The sequence below is a fragment of the Cnephaeus nilssonii genome, assembly GCF_951640355.1.
Source record: "Cnephaeus nilssonii genome assembly, chromosome: 5".
NCBI classification, from domain to species: Eukaryota; Metazoa; Chordata; class Mammalia; order Chiroptera; family Vespertilionidae; genus Cnephaeus; species Cnephaeus nilssonii.
This window is the reverse complement of record NC_137076.1, coordinates 55,467,441-55,489,643: the sequence shown is the minus strand read 5'-3', so window position 1 is coordinate 55,489,643 and position 22,203 is coordinate 55,467,441. Positions and strand designations below refer to the sequence as shown.

At 40.2% G+C, this 22,203-nt stretch overlaps 1 protein-coding gene across 1 annotated transcript in view; it reads left to right on the top strand.

The window, feature by feature from the left end:
- The window catches only part of ARHGAP10 (Rho GTPase activating protein 10), a 265,531-nt gene that overhangs the window by 204,191 nt on the left and 39,137 nt on the right, over nt 1-22,203 (top strand). The window contains exon 19 of the mRNA XM_079771261.1: nt 16,317-16,461. Coding sequence (XP_079627387.1) covers nt 16,317-16,461 — 145 coding nt within the window. The remainder of the gene's footprint in view (nt 1-16,316; nt 16,462-22,203) is intronic.

The window sequence follows — 22,203 nt, the reverse complement described above, 5'->3', positions numbered from 1 at the left end:
GGAGTGCATTGCAGAAAACAGACATCCAAAACCTGGGGAGAGATTCAGGATGTCACCCATACTCTAGTGGTGTGTACAGAAAGTGTTGACACAGCTGCCCATTGAAGACATTAGTATCATTGAAATCAGCCAACCCCAAATAATCCAGTGTGTTGTCTATGTGAATGTATTGCTACAGGAGGGGGAAAAATGTAAACTGGAGACGAAGAATCTATTTTGGAAGAAAAACTGATCTAAGGAAGAGAATAAATGAACTTATTAAAATCCATCTCCATAGAAGAACTAAATATTTATTCAGTAAAATGGGAGTTTAAAAATAAAGTGATTAAAGAGGATTTTTAAAAAAGGTGCTTGCTGAGCTAAGAAAACAGACTGGCACCTAAAACAACATCCAGACAAATGAACAGATTAAAAACCGAAATGAATAGAATCAAAAGTTGGAAAACAAATCACCATGATTGATGAAGCAGTCATTCAGTGGATGAAAAGGAGAGATGAAAGAAGTCAGAGAAAACTGTGGACGTGGATGGCAGAGATGACCCATCACAGGACATTATTGTCATGGGAACACCAAATCAAGTGCATTGAACCAATCATTTGTAACGATCACACAGAGACCTTTTTATCTGAATTACAGTGAGACCTTCATTTGATCAGCGTAATCACTAAATTTTAGGAAATACCAATTCTGAATTTTAAGTCACTCAGAATTATCCATGTAGAGACATACTGTGGTTCAGTTACTGTGTTGGAGTTTTGAGGAAAAAGAAAAACTGTACCAGGAGGATGCATCTGGTAGCCTCATGTTTCCTTATAGCAGCTCTGAAGACCACAAAGCAATGTTTATAAGTCTTGAGTATCTATTTTGGACCCAGAGAAAAATTCCAAACTTCAAACTGTAGAAATAATACAGACCACTTATTCTGGTCCATAATAATCTAGCTTTAGAAATTAACAACAGTAATAATAATAGAAGCCCCCCACCCCTCCTCAAAAAAAAAGTTCCTGGTTATCTGGAAATTTTGAAGCTCTTATGATTCGTAGATAAAATAAAAATTGCAGACTTCCTATAAAAATATGAAACATGCATATCAAAACTGAAAGAACAGAATAAAAATTATGTCTCCAGGAAATTTATAACCTTATACAACTGAATAAGCCAGAAAGAATGAAATTAGTTAAGCTTTTACCCATTTACTCCAAATTTGAAGAAAATAAATATGTAAGGTGAAATTAATTAATTAGAAAAGAAACAAAAGGTGTTTTTTGTTTGTTTTGTTTTGTTTTTAATAAATACCTCTTACATTTTTGGTGGATTGGGGCGCATAAAATAAACAGATTTCCTTGGCCAGGCTAGTTAAGGAAAAAAGGGATGGTGAGAAGGCTCACATAAAGAGGAACAAATATGGAAATAACCCATAAATACTCAGTGCACAGAATTTTGAAAATCTGAATGAAATTAGTGAACTAATGATAATGAAAGAAACGGACACAATTTTAATACAGCTGCCATCCATTTCCCAAAAAAGCACCAGGCTCAAATATTTTCACAGGTGAATTAAACTGGGAAATAGATCTGTTGGTGTTTACACTGGTCCATAGCAGAATAAAAAAAACCCTTCAAATTATTTTTATGACTCCAGTAGGGCACTAATGCCAAAGCCTGGCAGAAACAAACTTGTAGATCAATTTCATTTAAGAATTTTATGCAGAGATCTTAAATAATACATCAGCAAATAACAGCACTACTTTAACAGCATAATATTTCCATCTAAGTTGTGTTCATCCCTGACATATAAGGGTGACTCAATATTAGGAATTACAATATTAGGAAATGTACCATATTATGAAGTCAGAAGAGAAAATCAGGAGATGCCTAAAAGCAATTGACAAAATTTACATAATTCCCAATACAATATTTTCATAAAACAGAATTTATGGATAGTTCCTTAAAATGATTTAACAATATTTTAACCCTTAAGTTAGTATCCTGTTTAATTGTTGAAATGCTTAAAATGCTGAAATTGTGATTTAGTTCACTATTATTAATTATTGTCCTAGAATTACTGGTCAAGAAAGGAAGAAAAATAATAACTGATAGGAAAACTGGAAGGGGAAAATTGTGCATTATTTAGAGAAGTGATTGTATAATATAGATAACTCAAGAGAACAGAGTGACAAGCCAGTAGATACACTAGCAGGATTCATTGGGATGTAGGATTAAAAGTAATCACCAGAGTCAATAGCTTGCTCATATACAACCAGAAGCAGATAATACAGGGGGAGAATAGGCCCTATTATCAATGTCATCTGAAATATAAATTTCCTGAGTGTGAGTCTAAATCAAGAGAGGAAGAATACATGTTTGAAGAAAGCCATAATGTTCCACCATAATGAGACGTGAGAAGTCACTTTGAGAGGCGGAAATAAGTGGTCTGGGTAGGGTGTGATCGAGGTGGGGTGTGATCGAGTAGCCTTTTTGAGACAGTTTGGCAGTGTCAGCAAAACTTAAATGTATGGCCGAAACCGGTTTGGCTCAGTGGATAGAGCGTCGGCCTGCGGACTGAAAGGTCCCAGGTTCGATTCCGGTCAAGGGCATGTGCCTTGGTTGCGGGCACGTCCCCAGTGGGGGGTGTGCAAGAGGCAACTGATCGATGTTTCTCTCATCGATGTTTCTAGCTTTCTATCCCTCTCCCTTCCTCTCTGTAAAAAATCAATAAAATATATTTAAAAACAAAAACAAAAAAAAACACCCTTAAATGTATGTTTGCTTTGAAGGTAATCTCTCTGCTACTGAATACTCTATAGGTATTCACTCAAAACTTTGCAAAAAAAGGGAGAGGGGGTTCACCTCCACATGTGTCCCTCATTGGAAACAGCCTTCCAGTGAGGGTTAAATAAATTATGTCATGACCATAGAAGAATGAGGCAGGGTGGTAAATACTGATTCTAATTGTGGTGGACACACCCTATGGTGACCCAGTGACCCAGGCCCTGGAGTGCCAGTGGGACCTGTGACTTGATTCTAACCAGGATAATCAAAGGCGATGGCCTGTCTTTCATGATTGTTTTGTTGTATCAGATTCCATTGGAGCAGATTCCATTGGGGAGAGAGGGACTCTCCTACTGGCCAGAAAGAAGCAAATAGTCATGTTGTGAACTGCCTATGGAGAGGGCCACATGGCAGGGAACTCTGGGTTGCCTCCAGCTCTTAGCCAGCAAAACCCAAAACTCTCCTCAGTCCTGCAACTGTAAGGAAATGAATTTTGCCAACCACCCAAATGAGCTTGGAAGCAGATCCATCCCCAGTTGAATCCTCCAAAATGACACCTGATTATAGTCTTGTGAGCTGAGGACGGGAGCAGAGAACCCAGTTAAGATGTGCCTGGACTCCTGACACATGGAAACTTTGAGATAATTGACAGCTTTCTTACATAGAACAAAGAATCAGAAAACATAGAAACAGTAGATGTGCTGTTCTCAGCCTCTGAATATGTGTTAGTTTGATACACAGCTACTTTGCACTTGTTTATTTCCAATGTCCAGAACATCACTTGTCTCATAGTAGGCATTCAGTTAATATTTGAATGGATAATTAAAGATACAGATATGAAACTGTATCTTTATTATGATCCTTCAGGTGTTTATATATATACTAGAGGCCCGGTGCACGAAATTCGTGCACGGGGGCGGGGGGTGTCCCTCAGCCCAGCCTGCACCCTCTCCAATCTGGGACCCCTCGAGGGATGTCCGACTGCCCATTTAAACACAATCCCGGTGGGATCGGGCCTAAATGGGTAGTCGGACATCCCTCTCACAATCCAGGACTGCTGGCTCCCAACTGCTCGCCTGCCTGCCTTCCTGATTGCCCCTAACTGCTTCTGCCTGCCAGCCTGATCACCCCCTAACCACTCCCCTGCCAGCATGATTGATGCCTAACTTCTCCCCTGCCAGCCTGTTTGCTCCCAACTTCTCTCCTCTGCCAGCCTGGTCACCCCTAACTGCCCTCACCTGCAGGGTTGATCGCCTCCAACTGCCCTCCCTTGCAGGCCGGGTGCCTCCCAACTGCCCTCCTCTGCTGGCCATCTTGTGGTGGCCATCTTGTGTCCACATGGGGGCAGGATCTTTGACCACATGGGGGCAGCCATCTTGTGTGTTGGAGTGATGGTCAATCTGCATATTACTCTTTTATTAGATAGGATAGAGGCCTGGTGCACGGGTGGGGGCCAGCTGGTTTGCCCTGAAGGGTGTCCCGGATCAAGGTGGGGGTTCCCTTGGGGCATGGGGCAGCCTGGGCGAGGGGCCTGTGGTGGTTTGCAGGCCAGCCACGCCTCCTGGCGACGCAAGCGGAGGCCCTGGTATCTGGAATTTATTTACCTTCTACAATTGAAACTTTGTAGCCTGGAGCGGAGCCAAGCCTCCTGCTCGCTCTGTGGTCAGCAGCCATTTCTATTTGGATTTATGTATCTTCTATAATTGAAACTTTGTAGCCTTGAGTGGAGGCCTAGGCTGGCAAGGGCAGGCGGAAAGCTTGGCTTCCTCTGTCGCCTGGGAAACCCAAGCCGCCCTCCTGCTCTCTGTGGCTGTAGCCATCTTGGTTGGGTTCATTTGCATACTCGCTCTGATTGCCTGGTGGGCGTGGCTGGTGGGCGTGGCTTGTGGGTGTAGCAGAGGTATGGTCAATTTGCATATTACTCTTTTATTAGGTAGGGTGTGTGTGTGTGTGTGTGTGTGTGTGTGTGTGTGTGTGTGTAAATTGTACATATATGTAGACAAATGCTTAGGCAACTCTTAAAATTTCCTTAGAAGGAATCAAAGAAACTATTGACAATGATTATTTTGCTGGGGAAGAGACTTTGTATTTTTCCAATATTCTTTGTGTCAGTATCATCAACATTGTTTTCAGGATGAGGAGATTATGGCTCATATGTAGTTTTCTTCTTTGACTTAAAAAAAACTAAACCAACTACCATGTACTTAAATTTACTTTACAAAATAATCAAATACTCTAGTTCCGTATCTCAGAGGGTAGAAATATCTGTCAACTTGACTGATCTATTGTACAAAACTGGATATCGCTGGAGAGAGATCCTTGAAAAGTTTCAGTGTGAAGAAACTTTTAACAGTGAGTCTGATCGTTTTTGACTTTGAGCTCCGTGCGTTCTTCCATGCCCTTCCTTTCTGATGCATGAAGTCCTTGTGTGGCCATTTGTCCTTTGATGACAAAAACCTGAAGCAGTGGTGGGAGAAGTATTTGTGTGACCTATTTAGTACATTCTATTTCTTGTGAAGCACTGATATCTTGAAGTTATTTTAAATCAGGTTATTTTGCTCCTGTCCAAACTATCATCTGGTTATGCCAGTACACATGGTATCAGATGAAGAACTGAAATAAACAGGTCTCTTGGTGGCAGATTGAAGATTGCTAGGGATTATTTCACATTCCTCCCTTAGTGTCTCCTTTCTTTAAATCTTGGTGGACCCTGAGATCGCTTTGATCATTAGACCATGGCGTGAATGACTCTTCACTGTGGCTTGAAGAGACTGACAGCTTTCACTTCCTTCCTCTTGGGACACTCCTTCCAGGGGACTTCAGCTGCCTTGCAAGAAGTCCACTCACCCTGAGAGTGAGGAAGCCCACACTTGCCATGTAGAGAAGCTGGGCAGGGGAGAGGAGGCGCCGAGCCCAGCCAGTCCTGGCTGTCCAGCCTTCCCATCCCAGGCATCGGACGTATGGAAAAACAGCTTGGTCTTCCCAGACTCCAGCAGACAAAACTGAGGAACCCAACTGACAACCAAAACTGAGCTCAGGCCCATGGCTCCCTTCCCAGCCACCTCCAGCCATTTGGCAGGCCCTGCTGAGGCTGCTCATTCCTGCTATGCCCTGCCCACACTCCTGAGCCAGGAAATTACCAGCATAATAAAATGGTGGTGGTTTGATACCGCTAAGCTTTGGAGAGGTCGTTACGCAGCAGTGAACAGAAGGAATGTCCCACTATTTCACTGAAAATGAATTTTTGTTTAGTGAATTCTGTTTCCCTATTGACCTCCAGAGCAGTATTTTTTTTAGGTGGGAAAGGGAATGTTTTTAAAGGTTATGCATTTAAAGAGCAACAACATGTTATATGATTCCCCCCCCCCCCACACACAATAAAATTTTAAAAAATGAAAATACAGCCCGGCCAGTGTGCTCAATGGTTAGCATCAATCCAAGAACCAAGAGGTCGCCATTTCGAATCCAGGTCAGGGCACATGCCCAGGTTTCGGGTTCAGTCCCCAGTAGGGGGCATGCAGGAGGCAGCTGATAGATCAAGTTTCTCTCTCATTGATGTTTTTATCTCTCTATCCCTCTCCCTTCCTCTCTCTCTAAAAATCAATTTAAAAAACCCCCACTATTTAAAAACAAAGAAAATACAGTGTAGGGTGTGTAGGTGATTAATTATTCTCCCCACTCTGATAGCAGTTGTAGAGCTTCAGCCACCTGGCTCAGAGTTCCACCTTCCCTGTCCTCCTCTCTCTTCCCCCAACACACAGAGTTGATTTATCCAGGGGAATCTCTGACCTTTTTGGGAGCTGGCTCAGGACTGCTATAGTACCTGGATAGTTTTTTGTTTGTTTATATATATTTGCACAATAGGATATAGGAAAATGAGATTAAAATGCCTGTAGGTGCTGTGGCTCTTAGTAAACTTCAGGGAGCTAATTACCACGTTCTTCAACAAAAACTTCTGTGGAAGAATAAGGTTATAGTATTTTGGGAGCCAAAAAAGGATGGCTTTATTTTTTTTACGATTGTATTTATGAAATGGTAACAGTTGACAAAGCCTTTTCATGTACATGCTAATACCTGACACATTATTTTGTTTTTTCTTTGAAAGAGAAAACCAGGATAAAAGGAATGTTAAGATTCTGGTGATTACTCCCTAAACAGTCCGGGCATCCCTGTGGCATTGCCAATGTAATGGGAACCCACAGAACCCAGAGTATGGCTGACTTGAAGTCGGGAAAGGAGGAAGCTCAGGTATCAGCATGGTGCAGTGATCAGGAGGTGGGGAAAGGTTCTCTTGTCCTGCAGAAAAGGGGGCAGGTCAGCCTGACAGGTTTGCTTCTGTATTGAGAGGAGGGAGTCACTAGGCTCAAATAGTTTGGTGAAGGAGGCCATCTTTTGGGATTTCGTACATAGTTTCTCTCATAGGTTCCTGAGTCAACCTAGTCAAGCCCTTCACTCAGCGTTTGGATGTCTTTGGAATGACCCTGGTCTTACCTTGGAAAACTTTGAGGACACGGAGCTCATTATCTCCCAAATTAACCTGCCCAAGAGATGTGTAACTTCACCAGTTCAGATGGTCTTTTGCCCTCATATTCAGTTGACATATGCTTTCTTATATTCTCAACCCCTTAGCCCTGGTTTTAACCTCTGGGACCCATCCCAGGTGACTCCCTCTTCCACGTGATAGTGTGTTTAGAATCTGAGAATTGGTACTGTGACCTGCTGGATTTCTTCTGGCCCTTTAGTTATATGACTTTGTTTTGAACTTCTCACCTTCAGATCATACTCTGTGATGTGATTTGCAATAGGAAATATATATTTGGTTCTTCATCCACAGTTCCTGGCTCACAGCTCCCAAAACCCTTATAATTTCCTCAGCGATAAGAGCGAAGGGTGCATCTTCACTGTATTTTGTCTCTTGTCTTCCTTCAGTGCCGGAAAACACCGCAGATCCATAAAGGTGAACGAAATGGGCGTCTTATTATTCGTGATGAGCTCCTTTCCACCACAACTGGGTTTATGTTAATAAGATAACTTTGGAAGGCACCAAAGGATGGGGCTGGTTGCTAGGGAAACCAGCCCTGAATAGAAGATTGTAAATTTCAGTCCCATCCCTTAATTTGTGGGAGGAGGGATGGGCTGGAGGTAGAATCAGTCTCCAATGGGCAATAATGATTTAATCAGTCATTCCTGGGTAATGAAGCTCCATAAAAACCCAAGGACAGGGTTTGGAGAGCTTCCAGGTTGAGGAACCAGAGGCTTCTAAGTGCTGCTGTGCCAGTCCCCAAACTCCACCAGGACAGAAGCTCGCCCTGGGTGTCTCTCCATCGGGCCGTCCATTCACATTCTCTAATATCCTTCGGTAAACCAGTATCTCGTGAGGAACTGGCTGTCCTGAGGCCCATGAGCTGCTCTGGAAGGTTAATTGAACCCAAGGAGGGGGTTGTTAGAACCTCTGATTCACAGCCAGTTGATCAGAAGCATAGGTAACAACTTGGGCTTGTGACTGGCATCCGAGCGGGGGCAGTCTTGTGGGGACTGAGCACTTAACCTGTGGGATCTGATGCTATCTCCAGGTAGAGTGTTAGAGTTGTGTTGAACCTTGAGACACCCAGTTATGTTGGAGAATTACTTGTTGGTGTGGGGAATCACCCTCCTCGTTGGCGTTGGGGGTTAGAATTTTCACATTCCACTGCAGACACTTGTTTCTCTGTGACTTTTACCGCACAATAGAATGCAATGCCCCGTGTGGCCCAGTCAGTGAGGGGCCCAGTCGGGATTAGCATCACCATCCTTGCAGGTATACTCAGTTCATCCTGTCTAAGATGTCCTCAGTTCATCAGTTGTGACAGGCGGTGGTGGCCTTACCGTCCACGTTGACTTTTTTCATGGCTCTTGCCGAAGCACACATTTTACATGCCATCTTGCAGCTGCTTTTTAAACGTGTAGGTGCTGCACCATTCATCACGTTTGGAAATATGGGTCAGAGCTGGTCCCAGGGGCTGTGGGATCAGGTGAAGGAAGTTCTAACTTTGGCAGCTCAGATACAGCTACTCTACCTGCGAATCAGCGAGTTCCATGCTGACGTGTAAGTCCAAGAATCTAAACATTAACCTTTTTAGATTTTTATCTTCTTCAAAGGGCTTTGTTTGGTGTTTACCAGAATTTCTACAAGGAATATAAGTGTATTAGTTATCACTTTTGTAACATGAATAAATTATAATTGGGGGGAAAATTGTCAATAATAAATGTAAACCAACCAAATTTTAGGAGCAGTGATTAATCGTGAAGGCTGATAACTACCCTGTGGGGTCATCGCTTATTTTCCAAAAGGTCATCTTCCTTGAAAATTTCAAAAGATAATGAGTCCATTCTAAATATGTTTACTTAAATTCAGTTTAAAGTTTCATAGTTAACATTGAGGCAGGGTCCTTCTTTTTCTCTTGGCTCGAGTTAGCCCTGGGTGGGGGAAGCCTCTCCCTGTGGGTCCCCAGGCCTTTGGGGACTGTAAAAGGTAGGCTTCCTGTGTTATGATTCTCTGCGCTGGTATAGGACGGAGTGACTTCTAAGGAGGCCTGGTTCCTGGAGAGAAGAAATGTAAAAGGGGGAGAGGAAAAAGAACCTTGGAAGAAATTGTACACCCAAATTGAAGAATGAGGAGGAAAAGAAAAAACAAAGGAATATCATGCATGGAGTATGTCTTCTAGTTGACATAGAGTAGCTATATTTCTTTAATGGTTTACTAGACTTTAATTGCTGAAATGCAAGCTTTGTTTGTTAGCAAACGACATAGCAATGGAAAACAATTCTAGCTCGGCATCAGCTCTTTATTCAGGGAAGGATACTTGTGTAGACATTTGGGTTATGAAAGTCTAAGCTAAAGCTATGTTTGGGCAAGTGTTTTCTTCTGACTTTAGAAAGTGTATGCTGCATTTTCCAAACATTTGCAGGTGCAAATTGATAAAATTGCACCCGGAGTGTTTAAAGGTTTGCAGATCAGAAAACAACATTTTATAATTGGGGTTATATGTTCACCCCAAATGTAAGAGTGATGCAGCCTTAAGTTAATCAGGAGATGTTCACCTTATGTTGATTGGGGAGGATGTTATTTAGTGAGCAGTAGAAAACTTATTCAGTGCCATTGGGTTCCCATTATACTATTACAGTTATGTATTCTTCTGATTCCTCGCTGGTTGTTGTTTTTTAACATTGGAGAAACCAGAGCACTGAGAAACCAGTTATACCCACAGTTAATGCCATTGAGAATACTCATGGTTTGGGGTAGGTAGTTCTGGGGTCGTTTTAACCATTTGCACTCGGATGTCGAGTGTGACTCAACACGGTTAGCATTAGAATAAAGGAATCAAGAAAAAAGCAAGCGAGTGCAAAGGGTTAATTTTATAAAGTCTGGTTGATAAGTTGTCATTTATTGAAATCTTGAAGCCAGACACCAAAGTCTGGTATGTGTTACTCGATTGAATAGAGTGCTACAGAAATCAGTGTGGTCTAATCCATGGGCACTTAGAAAAGGGTCTGAAATGTCTCCTGAAATTAAAGCTCAAAGCTTTGAAAGAACGAGAAAACCAGAAAGCCTACCAGTTTTGTAAATTCCAACAAGTACACCTTTTGCCTTTCTTCTTCATCTCCTTTTATTTTATTTTATTTTATTATTAATTTAATTTTATTATTTTATTTTAAACCAAAATTGAAGTTGTTTTTAAAAAAAATCTCATTGTAAGTCAGGGCATAATCAAACCCGAACCTCTGGGATGAATGACCATTACCATGAGCCCCTGTCCATTCTCCTGGGACGCAATGGAACAAGATCCTATAACACGCTTCCGTGTCAGCTTCACAGGTCTCTGTGTCCAGGCTTGCATCAGATAATGCGTCTGAAAGCACTTTGAAGAATTTCAACTGTTGAGCAAAACTTCCCCTGATGAGAAAGTACATGCATAAAGGGTAGTCTGTTAGAAAGGGCCAGAGCCAGCAAGAGAGGAAATAGCAGTTGGCGTTGAGACCTTGGTCTGGGAGGAAAGCCACTAACTAGTGGTGTTAATATGAACAAATCTGTAATCATAGGGGCCTTGGTTTAGTCAACTGTGAAATAGAGGGGTTGGCTTAAGTGATAACTAGGCTAAGTTTCAGCTCTGAGGTTCTGAATTTTAATGAACCAGAACCAGAGTGAAAACTTAGTACATTTCCAGCATCAAGCCTAAACCCAACTGGTATTTTGCTGTCAGTCCCCATTACCAAATCTAGTTAACTTTTCCGTAAAAGACCCATATTTAGTCATGGGGTAGCGCCGATTCAGGAACGGACAGCTGGAGAGTTTTCAGAGCTCTCTGTGTGCTGTTCACATGGGGGCTAAACTCTGAGGTTACGTTGTGGATGGAGGTTGAAGCTGCCTTGGAGCTGAAAGTAATATTTGGCCATTTTGTAGTCACATGTTTTAGAAAGGAGATTGGAAATACTCTTTTTGTCCCTCCTTTCTATGTTAAAGGTTTACTAAGGCGAGTGTGTATTGATTTCCAGCTGTCTTCTGGTTAAACCTCTTGTCTGTTGTGTTAAATACAGCATCACCCAAGAGGATATACTGTGAATGGGGCTTAATATGACTGGGTAACATCAGAGGCAGGGGAGTGTGGTGTATAAGACATGCACACTGGAATCAGAAAATCTGGATTCAAATCTTCGTCTGTCAGACACTTGCCATAATGTCAGGCATATTGCAAGTACCCAGTGGTCGCAGCTGTCATTATTCAAGATGATAGAATATTCAAGCTTAGTGGTGGTCTTCTCACCATAATGAAGACCAGTGAACTCTTCAGTAAAACGTATTTTTAAAAAAAGAATGACCTCATCCTCTTTAGTTTCTTTTAACCATAGTATTTATTCATTCAGCTGAGTGAAATGTTGCAGGTTTGAGTTGAGTACAAAGCAACCTTTCCAGAGACTGTCCTTACTTCCTGTTGTCTGCAAAGTATTTCTGGCAGAAGTGGCCCAGTCATCTCCACACGTGGCCCCCGGGAGCAGAGCATGAGGGACCTGGGGAGGTATTTCTGTGTATGGCTGAGTCCCATGGGCATTGGCATCCAGTTTGTTGAGTCTGAGGAATCTGTGACTCCGAACAGTGGTGCCAGACTTGTGTTTGCGCTCACACCCTGAGGAGACCTGAGTCAGCGCCTACTTCCCTGACACACCTACTCGTGGAGTTTGTTTTTTGTCATTGGATTGTCTGGTTTGAGTTTTTCTTGTGTTATGAATACGTAGGTGCAGCGAGGGAACTTTCTACCTTGAAAAAGAATAAGTTTTGAGTAGACTTGATTTCTTGATTCTTTGTTTTGGTTGAGATGAGTTCATCTGGCCTAGAACAAAGGAAACACAACACAGGGTCCTAGGGGAGTTAGGGGAGTCAAAAGATTTTGGCAAGAGACCTGAGTGACAGAGACATTTGCATCCACACAGTGGTTCTAGAATTGGGAAATCAATGTTATATTTAAGGATGACACACTCTCTCCGCAAAGCGATGAAAAAGATATCCTAGGGTGAGGATTAACAACAACAACAAAAAATATGTCAGCATTGAAGTGCATAAATAAATACACAAAACAATTGTATGATTCTAGATGACTTGGGAAATTTGAAAGATGCTCTTTCATTGCTTCTCTTGGCCCAGTGCTTGATGAAGTTTTCCCCACAAATACTTTAGAACCATGGTCGGCAAACTGCGGCTCGCGAGCCACATGCGCCTCTTTGGCCCCTTGAGTGTGGCTCTTCCACAAAATACCATGGCCTGGGCGAGTCTATTTTGAAGAAGTGGCGTTAGAAGAAGTTTAAGTTTAAAAAATTTGGCTCTCAAAAGAAATTTCAATCGTTGTACTGTTGATATTTGGCTCTGTTGACTAATGAGTTTGCCGACCACTGCTTTAGAATAATAACCTATAGAATAACTAAACAATTAATTTGAGAAATATTTAAAACCTCAACAAATTAGTGCCTTCTCAAAACGGTGGCTGAATTGAGTAATGAAGGTCTGTGTCCATTTATATTATCACTAGAGGCCCGGTGCACGAAATTCGTGCAAGAGTAGGCCTTCCTTCCCCTGGCTGCCACAACCGGCTTTCCTCTGGCACCTGGGACCCGGGCTTCCCTCTGGAGGCTGGCAGACACCCGAGACCTGGGCTTCCCTCACAGCCCCAGCTTTGTCCGGAAGATTGTCTGGAAGGACATTCCGAAGGACATCCGGTCTAATTAGCATGTTATGCTTTTATTACTATAGATGATGTGAGCATTTTACAAATACCAGTAACTACCATTTATTTCTGATTACCAATTGCCAAGTGCTGTACTAAACACTTTATTAAATAATGTAAGATGTAGGTTTTTATGGTCCTCATTACATAAATGAGAAAATGAGGTGCTTCGTGTTTTAATATGCCTAAGCTTCCATAGCTAGGAAGACTTAAAAGCCAGGATAGTTCCTTCTCAAATTATCATCTTTGCTTTGCTACCACATAATCTGACTGATAGGTTGGCTCTTTGAAATGCAACATGACATAGAATTTCTTGGAGTAGTTGGTCTGTAGAATCTTTGAGACATTTTAAGCCTAATCAAGATTTGGGAAGGTCCAAGGAATTGGTTGCGTATGTCCAGTGCCAATTTTTCTGAAATAATTTTTCTGGTATTTTGATTTGGACTTTGATCCATCCAAGACAAGCATCGAATGCAGTGGAGTGACATCTAAATGGGCGGTTTTCACCAGTGGCTACACAAAAGAATCACCTGGGGAGTTTTAAAATGCAAACCCAAGGAAACAAAACAAAAAACTGGAAAGCCCAGTCCCCATTCCCAGATATTCTTGTGTGTGTTTTTCATCCCAGCTTTATTGAGATGTAATGGACAGAACATTGTACTTGTTTCAGGTGCACAACGCAAGTATTTGATGTATGTGTATATTGGGAAATGATCACCACATTGAGATTAGTTAACAGTCATTACCTCACATAGTTACACATTTTTTTATTAATCCTTATCCCAGGATATTTTTCCATTGACTCTTTTTTTTTTAGAGACAGAGAGAGAAATATTGATGTGAGAGAGACACATCGATTCGTTGCCTCCCGCACACGCCCTGACCAGGGCCCGGCATTGAGCCTGCAACCGAGGTATGTGCCCTTGACTGGAATCATAACCCAGGACCTCTCAGTCTGTGGGCCCATGCTCTATCCACTGAGTCAAACAGGCATTTTTTTCTTGTGATAAGAACTTTAAAATCTACTTTCTTAGCAACTTTCAAATATACAATAGGCTAGTATTATTAACTATAGTCACCATGCTGTAGCTTACCTTATAACTGGAAGAAATTTGTTCCTTTGACCACCTTCACCCATTTTCCCCTCTCCCCACAACCCCTGCCTCTGACAACCATCAGTCTAGTCTGTTCCCTATTTTTTGAGGGTTTTTGTTGTTGTTGTTGTTTTGTTTTTTAGATTCCACACGTAAGTGGACCATAAAGTCTTTGTCTTTCTTTGTGCGACTTATTTCACTTAACATAGTGCCCTCGAGGTGCCTCCAGGTTGTTGTATTTGGCAGGAGTCACAATCCTGGGTCCTGTTGTGCTTGTAGTCCGACTCTGCAAATTGGGACTACCCCCATGCCTCACTCCTCACTCTCTCATCCCACCCACCCCATCCCCTTGAAGTGGTGGTGGTGGTGGAAGAGAAGAAAGAGGAGGGGAGGAGAAGGACCAAGAGGAGGGGGAGTAGAAGGAGGAATTGGAGGAGGAAAACTGGAACTAGAGGAGGAGGAGTTGGAATTGGAAGAGGAGGAATTGGAATTGGAGGAGGAGGAATTGTCACCATTTGCACCATTCCAGTCTGGTGACCTTCAAGGAAGTTCTGCTTGGAAGGTTATCAGCTCTGCAGTGCCAGTTCTTGGGATACAACTTTTCCATGATTTATTTAGGCTTTGGCTCTTTGTTTTGTTTGGTTTCCTAGTCCAGTAACATCCGAGAGACTTTTGTTACATTTGTTAAGATCAAACATAAGTAAGTCAAGGGGCTATTTCAAATGTTGGTCACACACAAGTGCTGTTTTATGTCAGTAGAATTAAGTTTTCCCATCTTCTCGCCTTCAACCTATTCTATTCAACTTAACTTGTCACCTGTTCCCACCGCTCTACAAACTTTTTTCATATGAACAGTGACAGTGGGCCGTAAATCCAGCTGTGGCCAATAGTCTAGAATGCAGAGGATTTTTAAAGAAAGGTAAGTAGTGTGCTGTTTTCCAGAGTACCCAATTGGAGCACAGATTCTGTGGAAATAGGTGTTAGCAGGTTTCCAGTTGGAGCACTAAATTAAATTTTCACTAGCAAATATTTGTCCACAGTAGTTTAAATCATTTTTTATTCTGTTCACACATGAGAGGGCAGTATGGTACTATAAAGCACATGTTCTGGTGCAATGCTTGTTTATACTGACATATAATAGTTTTTAGGTGAGGACTTTTAGACCCTATGATTATAACTTTGATACGGTTGTCTGTTATTAAATATGATACCCATATGTGATACTCTCACTCATACACACAGGTCACATGGCTGTTTGTATTCAAATGCACAAATATAATAGTTTCCTTGCAACAGTGGCGCTTTCACACTGTGCCTTTTATTATTTTATATTTATGTTTTGTTGAATGCTAGCTGGCTTTCTTCCCTTTTCTTGCTTCCAGTTGAGGAACATCAGCCCTCTAAGGATGCCGTGTCTGTTAGCTTGTTGTCTTTAAATACTTTATTTTATGACTTGATTGAAGGCCGAAGGATCTCCAGTGTTTTGGGGGACAGGAGGCCTCTGAACTCAGGTTTTGGCAGCCATGAAAGCTCTATTATAAGTCACCTGTATGATATACTTCTCTTGATGGCACAGCTTGCTTTGTCTTGCTGATATATGATCATCACTGTGGATAATCAGGGTGCTAATATTCTAGGTTTCATAAGTGGAGAGGGAATTATTAAGAGGAGTTGGAGAGAATTCAAGTTAATTGGTAAGATCTATAAAACGGTTTATGAAAAATGTATGTGGGAATCTGAAAGGTAATTTCATAAGCACCAGCTATTTTTAAACATGTAAGAAATATTTGCAGTCATATGTTTTTGTTTGTGTAGTTTGAAAATTTTGAGACAAGATTTTTGGCATAAATATAACCAACCCTGTGTGAAATTTAAGGGGATATTTGTTTTTAATTTTTTTTCTGGCTACTTTCCTTATGGGTGAAGAGCTGTGGTATTGTCTACACCTGGTAAAGATAATTATAGTTGTTTAGTTTGGGGATTAATTTATTTTGAAATATAATAATTTGATGTTGCTTTGACTTAATTTTAATGAGAAATTTTATTTAGAAAGATGACTTATACCCAAAATTTGAAGGAATGGATTTTTGGCTCCATTCTGTTTTGGATGAGCTCCAAATCAAATGTTGTTTGATGCTGGTTTACTGTTGGAGTACACAGGTGAAACAATTAATGTCCTTTGCACTTTGATGGCAGATTTTTCGGACGCTGCCTGATGCCACACCCCCTGAGTCAGTCTCCCAGTCACCCCCAAATGCTCCACCAAGACAGTCGAAGAGACAAGGCCAGAGGACCAAGAGACCTGTGGCTGTGTATAATCTCTGTCTTCAGCTGGAAGATGGTAAGATGTTCATTATATTTTTCTGCTTGACAGCATGTTGAGAATATGGCATATCATATGTCCTCTGGGCAGGCCATGGGTTTTCATTCTGTGTATGGTTGTGTTATTTTTGTAAAATGATTTTTTAGAGAGAAAGAGAGAGGGAGGGGGTGGGGGAGAGAGAGAGAGAGAGAGAGAGAGAGAGAGAGAGAGAGACTGATTTGTTGGTCCACTTATTTATGCATTCATTGGTTGATTCTTGTATTTGCCCTGACTGGGGATTAAACCCGCAATATTGGTGTCTGGGGATGACGTTCTGACCACTGAACTACCCAGCCAGGGCCATCCTTTGTGTTTCAATTTCTTTTTCCCTGAAGATTTTTCTGACATTAACAGGGAGGGTAACGCTTTCCTGTCTGGGAGAGAAAGTAAGTTTCAGTTTTGTGTTTGTCTTTGTTATGCATGGTTCTTTTTATATTTTTAAAAGACAGCTTAAATTTCTTTTTTGGGAGACTTGTGTGACCTCCTGTGAGGTTATATAATCCTGAGACAAATGGAAGGGGAACTAAAATTAAAGCAGATCTTTCATGAGAAGAGTCTGATGTTAAATGCATTTAAACTAAAGGCACAGTTCACCGTAGCACTGGGATTATGGCTTATGCACCTTACTTGCTCCATGTTTCTGACTTTCTCATAAGGCAGGTATCTGATCATATGGCGGGGGTGGCAAATTGACCTGTTTTTAGGGGCTAGGCTGAGTGAACTGAGCTTTAGTCAGATTCTGGCAAATGTAAGTTCTCATGTCCCACTTAGGCTACCATGTTATGGATAGTTTTTTTTTTTTTAATTAATCCTTTTTCCCATTGATTTTTTTTTGAGAGGATGGAAAGAAGGGGAGGAGACAAAAAGAGAGAAGCACATTGATTGGTTGCCTCTTGCACACATCCCAATATGGGTGGGAGACTGAGCCTGCAATTGAGTTATGCGTCCTTGACAGGGAATCAAACCAGTAATCCTTCAGTCTGCAGGTTGACACTCTAACCACTGAGCAAACTGGCTAGGGCCAGGCTAATTCTTTTCATGTAATCATGTTGTCTCAGTGTTGCCAGATTGCCTAGTTGTTTTTTTAAGAGAGAGTGGAAGGGGGAGACAGAGAGAGAGAGAGAGAGAGAGAGAGAGAGAGAGAGAGAGAGAGAGAGAGAGAGAGAGAGAGAAGAAAGAAAGAAAGAAACATCCATGAGAAAGAGACACATTGATTAGTTACCTCCTGAACACACCCTGACCTGCAACCAAGGTACGTGCTTTTGACCAAGAATCAAACCCTCGACCCTTTGGTGCACAGGCTGACACTCTAACCGCCTGGTTTTTACAGAGAGTCTGGAAATTTAGGGAAAAAATTAATATATATTTCTTTATTGATTTCAGAGAGGAAGAGAAAAGGAGAGAGAGAGATAGAAACATCAGTGATGAGAGAGAATCATTGATTGGCTGCCTCCCGCACACACCCCCACTGGGGATCGAGCCGCAACCCAGGCACATGCCCTTGGCCAGAATCGAACCTGGGACCCTTCAGTCTGCAGGCTGATGCTCTATCCACTGAGCCAAGCCAGCTAGGGCAAGGAAATTTGAATTTTAAACATGAATTCCTGCAAAACAAGATGGTGAGCCAAGTAGAGAACACCAATTGCTGATTTGTAACCATATGGTTATTGACGTGGAGAAGGCAATGATTTTTTCAGTGTGCCTGTCTGCAACTGTGACTGTTGTAGGACTTCACCCCTGCTGAGGACGTTTTCTGATTTTGAAATTAGTCTTCATTTTTCTTCCTCTTCTCATCCTCTTTGTTTTTGGCATCTTTCATTTGTTATTCTTTAAAGCTACAGAGGTTATATTGGTTTGGAAGTGTGAGATTATTGTCAAAGGGAGGAAGGGAATGAAGATAGAAACCAATACAATATCTTCATCATAAGCAGCTGTGTAATCAAATGTCCAGGTTGTTAATATCCAAAGATCTGTGCAAGCAAATGACATTGTCTTCAACTCAGCTGACTTGGGGGTGTCTACAGAAGGACTCAGAATGCTTCCTATAATAACACGGCTATGATGTTTTAATTTTTTAAAAGATTTTTAATTATTTTTAAAATTTTAAAGATTTTTAATTTTTATGGGTGATTTTATTCTTAAAAGTTTTTAAAAATTAAATTTATTGGGGTGACATTGGTTAATAACATTAAAGGTTTCAAGTGTATCATTCTATACTACAACATCTGCATATTGCATTGTGTGCCTACCACCTTAAGTTAAATCTCCTTGTCATCATATATTTGATCCCCTTTACTACTCTCCCACCCCCCTTACTATCTGATAACCACCATACTGTTGTCTGTCTTACTTGTTCATTTGTTGCTTTCAGTTTTATATCTCACACATGAATGAAGTCATATGGTTGTTGACTTATTTCGCTTAGCATGATATTCTCCATATCCATCCATGTTGTCACAAATTGCAGTATTTCATCTTTTATTATGATTGAGTATTACATCTTCTTTATCCAGTTATCTATTGAAGTACAGACCCTTCAGTTGCTTCAATGTCTTGGCACCATGAATAATGCAGCTATGAACATAGAGGTGCACATATCTCTATGAATAATTGTTTTCAAATTTTTGGGATAGATACCCAGAAGAGGGGTTGCTGGGTCATATGCTAACTCTATTCTTAACTTTTTTGAGGAACCTCCATACTGTTTTCCTTGATGGCTGCACCAACTTACATTTCTACCAACAATGAATGAGAGTTCCTTTTTCTTCACAACCTCTCCAACACTTATTACTTGTTTTCTTGATAACAGCCATTCTCACAGGTATGAATTGGTGTCACTTTGTAGTTTTGATTTGCATTTCCCGAATAGCTAGTGAAGTTGAGCATTTTTTTCATAGTTTTTTGGCCATTTGTATGCCTTCTTGGGAAAAGTGTCTGTTCCGGTCCTCTGCCTATTTTTTAATTGGATTGTTTATTTTTGTTGTTGAATTGTATGAGTTCTTTATATATTTTGGATATTAGCCCCTTATCACAGGTGTTGTTTGCAATACCTCTCCCATTCAGTTGGTTGTCTTTATGTTGTTGAAGGGTTCTTTTTCTATGCAGAAGGTTTTTAGTTTGATATAGTCCCATTCATTAATTTTTGCTTTACTTACCTTGCCAAATTCATAAAATACTCTCTTAAAACCAAGGTCCATAAATTTAGTACCTATATTTTTTTCTGTGTGATTTATTGTTTCAGGTATTTGATCCATTTTGAGTTAATTTTTGTATATGGTGACAAAGAGCAGACTAGTTTCATTCTTTTGTGTGTGGCTTTCCAATTTTTCCAGCACCATTTATTGAAGCGGCTTTTCTTCTTTTTCATTGTATGTTTTTGGTTCCTTTGTAGAAAACATTTTTTTTTGCCCATAAATATTTAATGTTTATTGGGGGCTTGATTAAGACATATTTCATATGATACAAATATTAGTTTTACAATCAGATCCTTGTTTTCCAGAGGAGGGACATGAATCATTAATATGAATCTATAATTTCAGAGCTTTCTTTTAGACATTAGTTTCAACTTCTGAATCTACCTAACCTTTTTGTTCTCTCTCTTTTTCTCACTTTCATTCTCTCTCAATAGAGTTGCTAATAAGGAGTAAAACTGGTTGAAATTTCACCTCTTCTTATACCTCACTTGTTCTCAGGTGGAAGTGTTAATAAAGAGTGAAAGAGGCAAATGTTGAGAAGTAAAGGGGGGGAAAATCAAGAAGACATTGGCTCAAACTGAATAGACTGTATTTCATTAAGGAAATGACCAAAGAGGGGCCTTTTGTCTTAGAATTACATCTACTTTTTTGGCATTTTTAGGACTTTAATCATAATATTCAATCACAACTTCATAGCATATTAATCTTTTGGTCTTTGAGTTGCTAAGTGATTATTAAAGGGTAAGATTGTTGAAGTGGTATTCAGCACATCTTTTATGGGAATATTGAAGATGGTTTGCTACAATATTTAGGTTATATAATAATTAAACATTATTTGATTGTAAGGGAAAAGAGATTGTCAGATATTCAATTCTCTAGTCTGTTTTTATGTTCATCATTTATATGATGTTTCAGTCTACATTTTGTCATCTATAACTTTACATTAATTCTTCTTTTGAAAGATGTCAGAATAAGGAAAGCCCATGATTTTGGTCATGGAGTGATTTTATTTTACCTTAGAGGTCATAAGATCAAGCAATTAAAGCTATTGTTTACCCCCCACCCCATTATTTGTTAGTTAAACTTAAGTTGTGTGAAAAAGAATTATTTCAGAGAGACCAAAATAGGGTTATTTTGGCATATTCTATAAAAAGGGAAATAAATGAAGAGAATTGGTGTATATGCTTTTGAAAGGAAGCATGCAGGGAAAGGATGCTGAAAAACTATTATTGAATATGATTCAGCATACTGAAAACTCTACCCCTTCAAAAAAATCTATTCTTATCACTAGAACTTAAATGATGTTGTTTTTGTAGCCTGAGTCATCTAATGTCAACTCTACTTGAAGGTTTCAAAAAGTTTAATTTTTATTGTATTTTTAAAAATTGATCATAGTAGAGTTACTTTCCATGTATAGTTTGGTTGATTATTTTTCCAAATGTTTTAGTTTATATCAGTCTGATAGAAAATTTAAGTGAAAATATGTCCTTCTCCTCGCCTCCCCCCCCCCCCATACACACACACACATTTATTCACTGTAGTATAAGGTAAATTCAATTTAATAAAATCCAGGACAAATAATTTTTACTTAAAACTTTGGTAGATTATCTACCAGGATTCAGGGACCTAAAGTGGATAACTGGGGATTTTCTCAGCACTATGATTTAGTCACAGATTTGGTATTTGAGAAAAGTGGTTTGTGGTGTGTTATTTCATCTTCTGCTTTGGTAGGGTATGAAACTGTGGTGTACCAAATAGCCAACCCTGGACAACACTCATTTGGTTTCAGTTTAACATCAGACGGATCAAAAAGTCATTATTAGCAAAGATTCAGGAAGACTGTTAGCATGAGTCTGGAATCAGAGAATCCAAACTGGCGTGAAGTAGGAGAGAAACTCTGCTGTTAGACATGACTTTTATTAGTATGTCATATTTAACCCCACTGCACTCCCAATTGAGAGATGATCAGTTTAATTAACCATACTTAGTATCTTTACTTTGATAAAGACTTTAATTGGCTTTAGCACATTTAGCCATACCACATCTACAGTGCTCATTATTCTTCTTTGTAATATATGATTAAGACTTTAAAATTCTAGGTACTTGCCTATGGATCTTTGGTGATGATTATTATGGCCTTAAAAGGGTATAGTATCTAGCTAGATTTCTTTACATAGAGCAGCTGTTAAATATTTACTGAAATTCTTGTCTTTTATTATTTCGTAGAAGCTGTAGTGTTCATTTTTACGTAGCATTGAATTATCTCACAAACTTCAAAGCTGAGTTGATTTGGCTAAGTCAGTTGTGAAATATCAAAATATGATGTAGACCTCTCTCTGCTAAAAAGAAGATGAAAAGTCAAAGGTTGCTTTCATTTCATTCTCAAGTTACCTTGTGTTTTTATTTCTCTTGAGCTGGTAGTGAAGCAACTCTGAAAATGTTTAGTGTATGTTGTGTCTTTGTTCACTCCAAATTTGTCCTTACTGCTTCTATGCAAAGAGAGGCTTGTGTTCATTGTAATGCCCCC